This window comes from Giardia intestinalis, chromosome 1, assembly GCF_000002435.2.
Source record: "Giardia intestinalis strain WB C6 chromosome 1, whole genome shotgun sequence".
Taxonomy (NCBI): domain Eukaryota; phylum Fornicata; order Diplomonadida; family Hexamitidae; genus Giardia; species Giardia duodenalis.
In genome coordinates, this window is record NC_051856.1 from 191,287 (window position 1) to 206,230 (window position 14,944).

Genomic DNA, 14,944 nt, shown 5'->3' on the forward strand with positions numbered 1-14,944 from the left:
AAAAGTATGCAGTCGCTAAAGCCGCGGCTTCTACAGTCTGTACAACCAACATTAGTGGGGTCCACCGAAAACTCCTCTTTTCCTAGTCAGCCTCGCTCTATGGCTAGAAAACTAGCTGCCATGGGGTCTCTCAAATTCTTAGTTTATGCTATTCGGAAGGCTCTGGAAACTATGCCACAGCCTTGGGAGGCGGTCAGGTATGTGACTGTAGCACACCAGAAGGCGGGGGCACTGACATATATTTTGAGCAAAAGTACTTCAAGCGAACACGACCTCATTAGGCAATGGACACGTGTTTGTGACTCTATCCCAAAAGATGCTGCCCCTCCGTCTTATCCTATATTTGATGGTACAGCCCCATATATGTGCTACAGGGACAATCTGGCCTTTGCACGACCCTTGCCACTCTTCAAGACAAATGCCATCATCAGATTTCATCGACTAAAAAATCTATGTGCTGATCTAAGTGCTACGCAGAAAATATTGCTGAGTGATTCACGTAGAAGTTTAAAGAGTCGAGATAAATTTTCGTTCGAGCAACACCTACCATCAGTATTTACTAACCTCTCCTCTTTCCATGGTGATGACAACTTTTTAATGTACCAGCACGTTTACCTTTATCATGCTTATACAGAAGATCAGTTGCTCACTTATCCAGCCCTATACTACCCCATCTCCATGCATCCTCCAGCTAATCTCCCTATCTTTCTTTCACCGTCTCCTTCTGCCTTTTGCGGTACGTTTCTTGATCGAAGAAAAAGCAATCTCATGCACATTAATAGCTCTGCTATGCTTTCTCGCTCGGCTCAAATTAACGAGTATAGTGATGCAATTCAGTCCTCTTTACAAACATCTACTTATAGATCACCATCCTTACTTAGTCCTCCTCTCAGTTCCGCTAGAAAATCTTTTCATAAGAGAGAGATAAAGAGCAAATCTGTTACAACGATACTTCGCACCTCACCACAATTCTCTATCATATCTAATGTTGACTGGCTTGAGGCAGCTCAACATCTCCTTGCACAAGCACACGATGCCATGACTCTTATGCTGCATCGCAAAAATATCACATTCCTCTCTCTCGATTATAACTTTAACCTGACTCACACGAAGGTCCTGTCTACAAAGGAACGTAAACAAAGCCGCTTCGGCAAGGCATTCCACTTGGTGCGCGAGCTCACGAAATTTCTTAAATACATGGTTGACACCCATATTGCCCATAGATTGCTTCTAATAGACTATCCAACTTTTTTAACTGGCATCCATCATTTGTTTTTAAATATTGGAACTGTGACATCTGTATACCGTTATAAGTATAAGATTTCAAACCAAATAAGACAGCTAAAAGCCCTTGGAATGCTTTGTGGAGATGTACCTTTTTATCACCCGCTGCAGTGCGTAATGAACAGCTACTTAAGAGGCCTTAGTCCCTTGCTGGAGGCATATCTAAGTCGACTCTTGGCGAGAACCGCAGGAATTATTGACAAGGACTCTGGAAACTCGTCTAGACGAGTCACCCACCAACGATCCCTAGCAAACCAAATTGTGGAGCAGCGAAATAGATACGCCGGGCGATTTGTTTCAATGTATCCTCAGTTCACCACAAGATCTGCCATGACAAAACTATTTTTGGCCCATTTGGCAGAGGCCTGGCTTTGTTGGCGGGCTGGCATGGCCTACGATCAAGTATATTCACAAATGTCCCCTGAAGTAGCAGATCTTGTTCAAGCTTATGTTTCTGAACGGGCAGATTTATACACAGCTTCTATTGCATGTACAAAGAAACGCATTGCAAGCAATAAGTGGATTGCAAAATCAGAGCATTACAAATATTGCGGTAGAGCTGGAAGGCAAGATATGCGAGAGCTGATCGTTGCTAATGCAGCATACCTTTGTGAGCCTATTCAAAAGGATCTCAGAGTCTCTCTTGGGACCGTTTATAGTCTTGCTTATCTTTGCATAACTGTTGCAGCACGAGTGTGTGCGTGTGGATCACATATTCCCTTCCCATCCCAAGAGTTTGAGTATGACGGAAAACTTCTGGAACTGGCGCTCAGGGATTTACGTGAAGATGTGCTCTCCGGCTCTATTCTTACAGTTGCTGATCGCCAGCTCCTAACACTTATTGAAAAGGCGACTTCTCTTCCTCATGAGTTTCTCATACGGATCAAGGAGATTCTTCTCAAGAAGCGTACATTTGATGCAGTACAAATAGAGTATGCCGAAGCACGAACATGTGTCTATCCCATATACCTCACCACTGGACTCACTCGGGTTGTTGATGTTTATTTCACATATTACCTAAGCTACCAGATCACATCCAGCCCCCTGCACTATTTACTTTTTAAGCGAGGATTCAGCTCCATCGATCTAAGTAATCCATATTCTATGGAGCTCCCCGCAGAGCTCACCATCAGATACTGCAAGCATGTTCACAGTACGTGCTCGGGCCTCCCTGCAACGGATGGTGAGGGGTGCTTTCTAGTCCACATGCATCTTAATACTGATAGCTACTTTCGCGGCTTTAATCTGCACGTCATTGGTAAAGTCATTAGCCTACTCTTTGATCCTGTCATCTCTTCTTTCCTGATAACTCGCCTTTCCTCAAGTTTTTACTTTAAAGATATGACATATACAGCAGTGCGTGGTGTTGCTCCTTCTTTCCAATTTTCTCATTTTTTGTTAACACTTCTATTATCAATCCTTGACTTAACTATTCTACTACATTATGATGAGCAGCCCTTTTCTCCGACGATTATTCTGAGAGTGGTCACCTTCATTATTGCGTTCGCAAAGGATTATCGGCAATCAGGGGTGCCTCTCAGTCAACTCTGGCTTCGTAAAGCATGTCTTGAGAAGGGGATTGATCTATCCCGGCTTTCTATTTTTTACGGGACGTATAAGCTTCTGAGCTATGTTCGTCAAGGAGAGAGCCTATACTTAGTTCTTCAAGAAGATAGGCAAGCTAATATTGAGAGTTCTAAAACCACTATCATGGAACAAGTCATGAAATCTATCCCCCAATCTATTGCATGCTACATTTCACGGCAATCTTCTTTCTGTGACAATCAGACATTCTACTTCGTGTCTCTCGTGAACCAGCCCATCAGATTTGAATTTATGGGATATATCATTTTGGCTAAAAGTATTAAGGATTTGGGCATGTCTACTAATATATTGCACTCTGTTTCGGCTACATTTATTGCCAATTTTATTTATCATGCAAATCAATTAATTTCTAGCGCCGTGTCTACGTCCTTTTCAAAGATCATTGCTAAATGGAACTCCTTGCTACTTAATTGCGTTATTTACTATCGCGAGGCACTGCTACAATCACCTAGGTTCTTACGCATCCTTATGGCTTATGAAGAGAAAGTCTGCAACAAAATCAAGCAAGGACTTAATTCAAAGATGCCAAACCGCTTTCCAAACGTCATCTTTTATTCGCCCAGAGAGTTAGGCGGGCTAGGTATGCTATCCGTTGGATCTGCAGGCGTATACCCTTCTAGCGAAGAGCTAAATCCAAAATATCCCGTTGCAGAGCGGTCTCGTCGTTGGGATCAGAAACACCAGGAGGTGCTACTTCCAAGTGTCATTCACTTTATTTCTCCGTGGGCTGATGAGCTTAATCGTAGCTTCCTTGGGTACCAGCGTCTTCTGTCTATCTTCTGTGAGTTTTACAATGGGCGGTCCCCTCTCTTCGGCGCACAAACTGGGTTTTACGTGTATGAATATGATGCGTGTGGGGCAGAGCAGCAGTATAGTTTCAAAGAAATTAGCGAATGCTTATCCAGTCAATGGACTGGATTTGCAGTCAGTACCTTCCGTGAAGCAGTTTTTCAAGCACTCTCCCAAGGGTCTAATAGTATTGAGCAGCAATCTCCTCTTGAGATTGCATGGGCCAATGGATGCATACCGCGGCTAACAACTCTGATACATTACGCCAAAGACCTTTATTGTCTGTTGTACCGCAATCCGTTTCTACATCACTTGGCTAAGGGCATCAGTATAGGCAACGCGCTAACTCTTAAAAGTTGGTACAACAAAAAGCTTCTGGGATCACTGTATGATCTTCAAGGATACAAGAAGATTATCACGGCAATATTTGGTGGGGTAGAAGAAATATTGCACCACACACTCTACCCAGCAACAGATTTTAGTGATTATAAATCCGTGGTGTGGAGCACAGCAACCGAACATGAGACTGGATTGGCAAAAAGAACAAACCTAACACGTGCAAGGAGACAGGGGCTTTCGCAAATTCCGAACCGACGCTTTGCTCTCTGGTGGAGTCCCACGATCAATCGTAGTTCTGTCTACATCGGATATCGTTCACAAATAGACTTAACCGGAGTGTACATGTGTGGGAAATTGGCCACTTTAAAAACAGCATATGTTTCTCTGTTCAGGGGCCATGCTTGGCCAATGATTCACTCCTCATTGGTCAAAACCCTTCTTGCAATCTTACAAGACGCTTTTCGGGGCCTTCCGCTTGATACCATCAAGGCAGAGTCCGTACATCCCCGAAAGTCATATCATTACCATACAAGCTGTGCAGACATTTCTGTAACATGGACACGTTCATTGACTGTTCAGCAGGATTATTCCATTCAGATACAAAAGGGTTCATCAGAGCCGCACCATAATTCACAAGAAGAGAGTAGTGGCGCACACGCGTCTTCAGGAGAACAAGTCGATAGCTGCACACATTTATGGTGGATAGACCTCCATCTCACGTGGGGAAACGTCGATACATGTACTTCTCTCGCGAAGTACTCTAAAGACCGTCACAAATATTATACATCTGATCGTTCACGAGGGATATACAGGAGCCCACACGGAATTATTATTTGTATTGACTTACTATATCGTGAAATTGCAGCCTATGGATCTGTCCCAACTATAGCGATTCCAGCCATAAACAAGGCCATTTCAGAACTGTTGGAATCCTTACACAGTAATACTATGATGAACATGCTTGCAGACAGAATCAGGACGCAACTGGGACTAAGTTCTTCAAGTGTGCACAAGCTCACAGACATCACTCCATCCTCCATCGGAGATCTGTTCACTGGCAAGGTAATAATAGTCGATGACTCCTTGGCATATAACTTCAGGATGCTGAACAGAGATGATACGCGTGCATCTCGTGTTATCATCAATGGGTTCATTTCGATCTTCAATCCCCAGACTGGCCGCTTGGTACTTTCGGTCGTCCATGCAGATACGTATGCAGGCCAGAGTCGCCGGGCTTCTCTAAGCCGCTGGCGTACGGCAGACTTACTAACGGGGTACATCTCTTCGCTTCCACAGGCCTTACGACCCACGACAGTGGTTGTATGTTCCAGGCAATCTATTGATCCAATTAGGACCCTGCTTAGTGTGCTTAATCCACCTATTGTTGTACGCGGAACTAGTTTGCACTGGCAATTTCAAAATATACGTAGCATGGTTATCTGCGCAGAAGGGCAAGAAGGGCATATTCGAGGAACTGTGAATGAGGTGATTCAGCTTCAGCAAACCAGTATCTCTTTAAGCATTGATTTATATGCTCAGTTTCGAGGCACGGATGAGCAGACGGGGTTAATTTTGGAAGGTACTCCCATCCAACATTTTATTGCTGTCCTACTTATGTTGCAACTTGCTAATCTTTCACCACTCACCATATACAAAATAATATCTCAATCAAATCTGGAGTTGAAAAAATCCCTACCAGAAGCGGAACTAGCTTACAGACCCACGTATGCATCACTGACTACTAAGTCTATGGAGCGACTCTCAACCATAGGCAACCTCACAGACTTTGTCCTGCATCTTCCTCGGGCGCCTTATCAACAATGGTGCCCAGTGATCTCCGCGATGACCGAGCGCGTAATAAATGAATCTGCTAAAAAGCTAGGAGTACGTTCAGACTGTTTATCTCCAGCTGAAAAGAAGGACCTTGTATTAGGCGCAGAGCTGGTAATATCTAATGCTCCCGAACGCAGAACAAGCATCTTCTCACGACTTGTGTTATCTGCCAACACTCTGGGCGAACGGATGCTTTCATCGACACAACCAAAAGAAGTCACTGACGTTAGATCACAAAGCCGACTCAGCAATTTGCATTTCGGTGAGCAATGGTTATGCCTCCAAAGAAACGCTATTTTCTGCAAACTATTTGCGGCATCACAACCCAAAGCAGATGCAGACACAGACTCATCTTTTTGTAGATCGATTATTGACCAAGCTGTTGGTGCTACTACAGATAACAGTTCACGACTTTGTGTTATAATTGGGCAGGTCACAAAATCGCAACCAATCTTACCATGCTCAGGCCTGCAAGCACCAGTTGCTCTGACATTTGGATTGCAACATAGTGTTACTATGAATGGGAAGCCCCGAACACTTATTGAGCTACGACATATACGTGCTTATCTGGGAGGATGGGACTTCTTCTCGTACGCCGCGATACCAATAACGGAGTTATTACAAGATGTTAAGTTCACAGAGGAGAAAACAGGGATGAAGTTTTACGGGGTACTGGTGGATTTTTCACGGGCAAAGCTTTTCCCAGATAAGCTACTAGAAAGTTCTACATTGAAAAAATCCAGTGTCGATATAATTTCTCTGGTAGGAAGAACAACCTCCGTATGCTTACTAACCTTCTATTTTGGGGCCGATAGAATAGAGAAGCAATCCAATTTTTGCACGTATTACCTAAAGCAATCAAACACTGACAAGACTGTGGATCAAAAGGAGTTCAGTCGTGTGCGAGTACACGTGGCATCTAATTACAGTCTAGAGTTTTATTGCATTGATCCCATTACCCAATGCGAAAAGCCAGGTGGCATCGATCAATCAGTATCGTATCAATCATGTATTCAGTTCTCCAAGCTTTTTGCCTCAACGCAGATAGAATGGGAAGAATTGGAATGCCATGTGGATCGAATATGAGTAGAACAGTCATATTTGGCAAATCTAATGGACGAATCGTAGTTTGGCCTCAAGAGAACGGAATGCTGTGCCGCTGAAGCTCGGCGTCGGCGGAACCCAGCAGCCCAGAGTAAACCCCTCATCTTCCTCACACGCTCCGGGACACCAGACTGATCCGCAAGCCGCTGGCCACGCTGGAGTGCCCCGAGGCGGCCCAGGAGAGTGCGCGTGCTGAGGCCTGTCCATTAGACCCTCCTAGCAGCAGAGCGCCGTCGTGGCAGGAGAGCATGCCCCTTGCATCGGTCGGTCGGTTGCTGAGACCCCTGGTGCTCTGTCTGTGAGAGGAGACTGCCCATGAGGGCCCTGTACGCTGCTCCCCTGCACCGACTGGCACAGCAGGGGGCCGGATGCCGAGGGACACCTCCAGAGTCTCGGGTCTCTACAGGACAGGACACACGGCAGAGACATCTGCATGCGGGCCGGGAGTCCTGCTCGGCCCCGTCCCTCGTCTGACGCCTTGGTCTCTCGGGAGCCCTGTCAGCACCACTGGAGGCAGGGGCTCTCCAGGAGCGCCGCACCGGGCCCGCATGGAGTGGATGGCCCCACAGCCACTGCACGGGCCTCTCGGGCAGGGGGTCTCTCTGCCACTGCAAGCTGCAGCAGCGTAAGGGTCGCCCCGTGTGCTGCCCTCTTGCCGTGGCGGGGCTTCAGGCATGCCATCGGGACTGTCCGACGGTCACCGGTTGAGCCCTGTGTGACAGCAACAGACGAGAAGACTGCCCCACAACGACATGCCCTCGCTGGAGGACTGTCAGCAGAGCGGAGGAAGCTACGGCCACTGGGGGAGTGAACGATCTCCGTGGGTCCAGGGGCGCTGCACTGCGGGCCTGTCGGCTCGGCCTCTGATGGGTACCACGATCACTCTGCCCGGTCTGGCAGATCACGAGGGGTCTGAGGCCGGCCTATTGGGAGGAGGACCGGGACCCTCGCTGATGGTTGAGCAGAATCACTACAGGGGGGCACGAGCTCGAGTAAGTGGGAGCCTTCTAGCAGGGTGCATGTCAACCGAGCGAGGAGAACGACATGGCAGTCATCAAGGAGCCATGACCTCTGAGCCTTCTGGGCTCTGCGCCGGGCCGGACATCAGCACAGCCCGCCTGCCGGTAGCACTGCCGCGGGGGTCTCCGTCGTGTGAATGCCTGGGGTGAGCCGCTTGGGCACGGAGACGGGCTGTGCGGCGCCCAAGAGTGGAAGATCGCCACGCTCTGGTGCTGTGGGCCGAGTCGAGACAGGGGCTCCAAGGTAGGGGTGGAACAGCGCTCCCCCCGTGTGCCGTGCTGGGTGGCCACAGACGGGCAGGGGCCGCTGGGGGCAGGCGTCGCCGTCGAGACAGAGGAAGGCCAGCCTCGAGCATGCCAGTGCCAGAGCGCATGGCAAGTGCACAAGGACACGGCTCCCCCCTCTTCCATCGGGGACGGCGGGCCGGGGGCTGAGAGGTGGCTCGGCACAGACGGTGGCATCAGGGTGCGTCCATGGCCGGCGCAGGGGCCACCGCAGAGGACCCTCTAATGTTCCAACTGATACCCCTGTTCATGGCAAGCGCGCTCATGGCGCCTTGTCAGCCAGATGGGAATCACCTGACCACTTGCGCACACGAAAAGTGCGAGACGGTCGGGTCAGCCGAGATTTGTACCGAGTGCAAGGTCGGAGGCGTCCCGGTCGACGGCTTCTGCCGACCCTTCGGCTCCATCCAGGCCGCGGCGGCCGGGTGCACCAAAGCAGACGGGGCTGCTCTCGACAAGATGACAGCAACCTGCGAGAAGTGCGGCGACGGGTACTTCCTCTTCATGGGCGGGTGCTACAAGACGAGCCTGTGGTCTGAAGTCTGCACAGCAGCCAGTAATGGAGTATGTACTACTTGTAATACAAAGAACGGCCTGTTCAAGAACCCGGCTGCAACAGTGACTCCTGGTAACGAGTGCATCCTGTGCTCCGATGCTACAGATAGAAACGGGGTCATGGGAGTGGAGAATTGTCTCAAGTGCACGGCGCCAGGTGGCAATACAGGAGCAGCCGCGTGCACTGCCTGCAAGGCTGGCTTTTATGGGTCCGGTCCATGCACAAAGTGTCATGACGATTGTGCTACTTGCAGTGGCGCAGCAAATAATCAGTGCACATCTTGTAAGGCTGGAAAGTACCTGAAGACCGATACTAACACTTGCGTAGATGCTGGTAGTTGTAATGGAAACACTTATGCTGATCCAGTGACAAGGACATGCAAGGATTCTGCAATAACTGATTGCACCACGTGTGAGTACAACCCGGCAACTGGGGGCCCAAAGTGCACAGCCTGTGGTAACAGTAAGAAGGTGAAGACAGCCATCGACGGCGCCACAACGTGCGTGACGGTTGCATCCGAATGTGTGGATGAGAATCACTTTAAAGATGACGGTAACACTATGTGTGTGCTATGCAGTGATACCAGCGGGTCAGACCCAAATAAAGGGGTAGCGCAGTGCAAGACATGTACTAAGAATGGAGCTAACAAGCCTGAATGCAAGACATGCCTCGAAGGGTATGTTCTGAAGGGGTCTGGTGCTGACGCCATTTGTGAGTCTTGTGGAAACAACTGTGCAGTGTGTACCGCAGCCAATGATATATCGACTTGTACAGGGTGCCTTCCCGGGTACTTCCTAAAAGCCGAGGGTGGAACAAAAGAGTGCGTCCCGTGTGATGACACAGCCAAAGGTGGTCGTGAAGGCTGTAGTCTATGTTCTAGCAACGGTGGATTTAAGTGCACAGATTGTAAAGCGAACTACAGGAAGCAGTCTAATGGAGATGCAGGCGATGACTATACATGTGTGAAGACCTGCGAGGACCCTACTGTGTGTGGGGGGACGTCTGGAGCCTGCGATGCCATAGTGATCGATGCTAATGGAAAGGAGCATTATTACTGTTCATACTGTGGAGAGACCAATAAGTTCCCCATTGATGGACTATGTACTGATAACAAGGGAACAAATGCTGGGTGTACTGATCATACTTGCAGCTACTGTGCTGCCGGGTTCTTCCTGTACATGGGTGGCTGCTACAAGATTGATACAGTACCAGGAAGCTATATGTGCTCCAAATCAACAACAGCAGGTGTCTGTGATACACCCAATGCCAACAATAGATTCTTCGTTGTCCCAAAGGCAATAAGTGCCGAACAATCTGTGCTGGCTTGTGGCAACCCATTGGGCACAATTGCAGGCGGTAATGCCTACGTCGGAGTGGAGGGGTGCTCCCAGTGCACGGCCCCCGACGCTCGAGCTGATGGCGGCATGGCGGTTGCCACGTGCACGGCCTGCGAGGACGGCAAGAAGCCCGGCAAGAGCGGCACCGGGTGTGTGGCGTGCCCTGATGCTAACTGCAAGAGCTGCACGATGGATGACGTATGTGAAGAGTGTGCTGATGGGTTCAGTCTAGACAATGGTAAGTGTGTGTCTTCTGGCACTAATAAGAGCGGCCTTTCTACCGGCGCCATCGCTGGCATCTCCGTCGCAGCCATCGTCGTCGTCGGGGGCCTCGTCGGCTTCCTCTGCTGGTGGTTCATCTGTCGGGGGAAGGCGTAAGTAGCATCCACTTAGGTAGTAAACGCGTCACTGTACAGCCTACTGCTCTTTCACGATGCCAGTAGACCCTCAAAGCCCGGTTTTTCCTAAGATCTCACCCCTTCTATGCAGCGTGAAAGAGTAGAAAATCCAAAAATAAGCAGCGGGACCGCCCGGCATGTCTACCGCTCTTCTGCCCTGGAGCCAGCAGACGACGGCCCAGATGCCCCCGTTGTGATCGGGACCTGTGTGAGCCTTCCCGGCGGCGCCCCGGCCTGGCTGGCGCTCTAGTCTCCTCAACCAGCTCTGCGCGATCCGGCCCCCCGCCGAACCCTGTGGGCCACCGTACTTCTCCGTGCCTCAATAGCGTCCTCGTCGCCCGAGACCGGCCGGGACGCCCTGGCCGCTGCAGGAGAGGCGCGTCGAGCGATGATCCTCGACCGAGGCCGCCCCCAGCTCCATGGCCATCTGAACGTGCCCGCAGTGGCCGTGCCGCGGCAGTGGATTAGCCCGAGGGCGACCCGTGCCGCCCGATCTACGACCCCTGTTTTTGGATTTCTGCGAAGCAAGGCCTAGTTCTGTCATAGGGCGGCTATAGTAATGGTTAGCATAGCCCGATGGATACAGAGCCGGAGAAGACGCGGACCGGATCTTGTGCTAACTGATGGCGTGCCGTCTACTGTCTACAGCGCAGAGGTGATGCGTAGACGCACCTGCCCCCGCTATAGGTGGTCCTTGCAGTACCAGACCCGGTAGAGTGGGCTGCCGTCAGGAGCCAGCACAGCGGAGGGCGCCATGTGCCGATAGGAGCGTGCCCGGTCGCCCCTGGTTACACCGTAAGCGACGCAAGGGCGGGTAGGCGCGGGTCCCACTGTAGCGACACGTGCAAGACACAGCCGCGCGTCATCAGGGCCTCAGAGAGCACTGGCTATGATACGGAAGGGCTACAGCCAGCCCGTTCCAAAGAAGGGGAGCCACACAGGCCCGAGGATCACGTCTCCGGAGAAGGGAAGTTCTGTCCCGGTGGCCGAGATAATGAAAGGGCGATAACTGGAGTGCCCGCTGACCTGAGCCTGAACAGCTCGTGGCACGCATGCAAGGCGCTCACTCTGGGACACAAGCGGACATCCGGTTCACGGCCTCGTGTGCTCCGCTAGCGGTGGCCTCCCCTTTGGTCCTGCTTCATAGCGGGCGAGGGCGGGCCTTTGTGTTCGTTTTACAAGGCTTCCACCTGACTCGACGGCAGTAGCCGTTGGCGCTCTGGCTCCACTGGCGGTCCTGATTCGGTGAGAGTCTATCTTGGCAATAGGAAGTGGATGAGGCCGTGGCTCGCTATGAGGGAGCGTCGTTATTTGTCTTTGGTCGCTGCTTCCCCTGGGAGCGGATATGTCTTCTGTCACTGTGGCTCTCTGGAACTAGTGATAGTCGCCTCTGTTGCCCCTCGGTGTCCGTCCAACCGTGGTTCTGGGGTAGCACGCCTTCTCAGTCGCAGTCACTCTGGTCCCACAGTGGGTCCAGTTGGTGATTGGAAATAGGCTGACAGGCGGCAGTTGCTGGGTATTCATTGGCTGCCACAGGACAGCGAGGGCCGGACAGAACTCTCGGTGCCCGCGGGGCCCTCCTGGCGTCTCTGGAGTGGGGAGCCGTCCATCCCATAGGTGGTTGAGAACGTCCTTGTGTCCCTGTCTTCTCACTGTGGTATCCCTCTGGTTGCTGGATGACACCCACGCCCACCGCCTTGCACTTGTGACGGGCTCTGCTCTGGTCGCCGGGCTGGTCTGATCTCCAGCCTGCGTTGCACTCCCCGAGACACGGAGGCAACGATCACACAGGGCCCCTAGTTGTCCCTCTGCACCAGTGGAGGAGAGCCCCTGTCTGTTGTCTACAATCATCCCATCCTCAGAGAGCCTGGCCTGGGCGGGCTGCCGTGCGGGCTCTGAGTGCGCCCAGCAGCACAGCCCTAAAGGTAGCCGGGTGGAGTGAATCATCGTGGGATGCACGTAAGGAGCGCACAGGTCCGGGGCGCCCGAACAGGCTCAGCCCTCGCACCGGCTCCTCCCCGGCCGCCTCAGTCGCGGCGCTAACAGGAAGACGCGTGTCCTGTTCGACGACCCGGCACACGGACCGACGGCCGGCGAATGCACATGGCAAGGTGGAATAAAAAGTTTGGAACGTCGGCGCTCGCGCGGATCGGGATGCGGCGTTCTCCAGGCTGGGAGGCCGTGCGTGCGGGCATTACCTTTAACATGTTCCTCACCACGGCCCCAGGCTGATGGGCGGCCGAGGCCTTGCCAGCGTCACGCACGCCTCTTGCCGGCATTGGGCCGCTCGGGATCGTACATAGGCAGGGCTGCAGAGGCCTTCCGCGGCTCCTGCGGGCAATAGTCTGCCACGGAGAGCACGCCCAGCTTGGGAGCTCCTCAGGATCACCGTGCAGATCATCGAGACCGGTTCGACGGGCCCCACGTTGAAGGAGGCGCACGGACCGGCGAGCGTGCCGTCTTTGCAGGCAGGCCCTCGCTGGCCGGGGTGGCGGGGCTCTCCTGTATCTCCGCCGGAGGACGCCCTATCTACTGGCAGCATTTCCACAGTTGCAACGCTACAGGGACGGGCTGCAGCTCTTCCGCAGGATCTCGTCGGACAGGCAGTTCGGCGTACTCTCACGTGCACTCGCAGGAGCTCCAGGGGCTGCTCCCCGCCCTCGTAGAATAGCACCCCGCACGCCCCAAAGCCAAATCGAAATGCAGCAGGTGCAGTCGACTCTTCTCGGGTTGTGGCGCTGATCCAATCAGACGCCGCGGCACGCCCCGAGCAGGCCTCGTCCAGCAGCGGGTGCTCTAGCCGCGCCCCTGAGGCAAGTCTGCTTCTGACCCCGTCCCTGTGCCGACCCCAGCGAGCCCCCGACGGCTCCGGAGAAGGAGCGCCTTGCGGAGCCCCCTACTGATCCCTCGGTGCAGGAGGATCCCCGGATTACCGACTTGCGTGCGGCAGGCGGCGGAGCACCCCAGGCCATCCTTACATCTACATGCCCAGCGAGCGCTGTAGCGGGCCGAGATGAAGCCGCGGGCGCCGATGCCGGGGCGCTGGCCACGGAGGCTGCGGCCCTACAACCATGCGACCCCTTGGTTCGCGTTTTAGTTTTTGGGGTCCCAAGTTAGCGCCCCCGGAGCAGCACCGGCTGTACACTGTTCACTGCACTCGGTCGGTCGCATGGTGTAGCAGCTACGGCTCCTCTAATTACGGCGCTTGATGTGTTTACTACTGGGGGTGCTGCTCTCCGTTCTACGGGGTGGCAGGAGTGCTCCCGCGTGCACGGTAGTACCAGTGGACGCCCCTCAGCTGCCGGGCCGGAGCAGCTCTTGGATGGGTGGACCTATCTTCCTCCGTGCAGCCGTTCCTCGGGCCTAGTAGACGTGCTTTGCTGTGTCCCGCAGCCCGGATCCTTGCCTTCAGACGCCAGCACGGAACTCTCTAAATTTGTCCTCCTGCGGCGTCCTATGCTACCATGCACACTTCGTTTTCATTAAGCCCTTAGGGTTGCAGTCCAGGACTACCGGCCCCCGCATCATCAGATATGGTTGCTGACTGCGGCCGCTTACGCAGTCGCAGCTGGTTCCGCACTGCCCCTGTATCGGTAGCCTTGGCCTGCATCGCCGGTGTGCGGCCCACTTTGCTCTGCGGGCATACCACACACAGTTACTAGCCTCGTGATGTGGTGCACCGCTGGGGCAGATAATAGCAGCAGCAATCCTGCAGCCCCGTGTGGTCGTCTGGCAGTGGATGCGAAGGTTTGCAGGCGGGAGCGGAGGGCCGGGGCTGCTCTTGCTCACGTCACCGGGCGCCGTGGTCAAGGGCTCCGGAGGCACGCCCAGCCCTCTGCTGGACGAGGATCGATGGGCCGCTCAGAGCCCCGCAAGCTGCGTCCAGGCTGGTATTAGGTGGCCCAATGACGTGGCGACGGGAGCTGTGAGGCGAGACCTGTCGCGCGCCGAGCGTCGGGCCATTGCTACACCGACTCCCCGAAGGGACACACTCAGCCCGGGGCCGGATGTCCGCTTGTGCCCCAGCGTGAGCGCCTCATGCGTGCCACGAGCTGTTCAGGCTCAGGTCAGCGGGCACTCCAGTTATCGCCCTTTCATTATCTCGGCCACCGGGACAGAACTTCCCTTCTCCGGAGACGTGATCCTCGGGCCTGTGTGGCTCCCCTTCTTTGGAACGGGCTGGCTGTAGCCCTTCCGTATCATAGCCAGTGCTCTCTGAGGCCCTGATGACGCGCGGCTGTGTCTTGCACGTGTCGCTACAGTGGGACCCGCGCCTACCCGCCCTTGCGTCGCTTACGGTGTAACCAGGGGCGACCGGGCACGCTCCTATCGGCACATGGCGCCCTCCGCTGTGCTGGCTCCTGACGGCAGCCCACTCTACCGGGTCTGGTACTG

The 14,944-nt window shown here is 53.3% G+C and overlaps 2 protein-coding genes across 2 annotated transcripts; both read left to right on the forward strand.

The window, feature by feature from the left end:
• Nucleotides 1-6: 6 nt before the first annotated feature.
• Nucleotides 7-6,936, forward strand: GL50803_00112114 (putative Splicing factor-like protein; the record flags this gene model as incomplete). Its single annotated transcript, XM_001704786.1, has 1 exon — nucleotides 7-6,936. The coding sequence occupies one exon, from the start codon at nucleotides 7-9 to the stop codon at nucleotides 6,934-6,936; it is 6,930 nt and encodes a 2,309-aa protein (XP_001704838.1).
• A 1,547-nt stretch (nucleotides 6,937-8,483) lies between these two features.
• GL50803_00112113 (VSP) lies at nucleotides 8,484-10,529 on the forward strand (the record flags this gene model as incomplete). The annotated part of the gene is made up of 1 exon (XM_001704784.2): nucleotides 8,484-10,529. One exon carries the CDS (start codon nucleotides 8,484-8,486, stop codon nucleotides 10,527-10,529), a length of 2,046 nt encoding a protein of 681 aa, XP_001704836.2.
• Nucleotides 10,530-14,944: the final 4,415 nt, after the last annotated feature.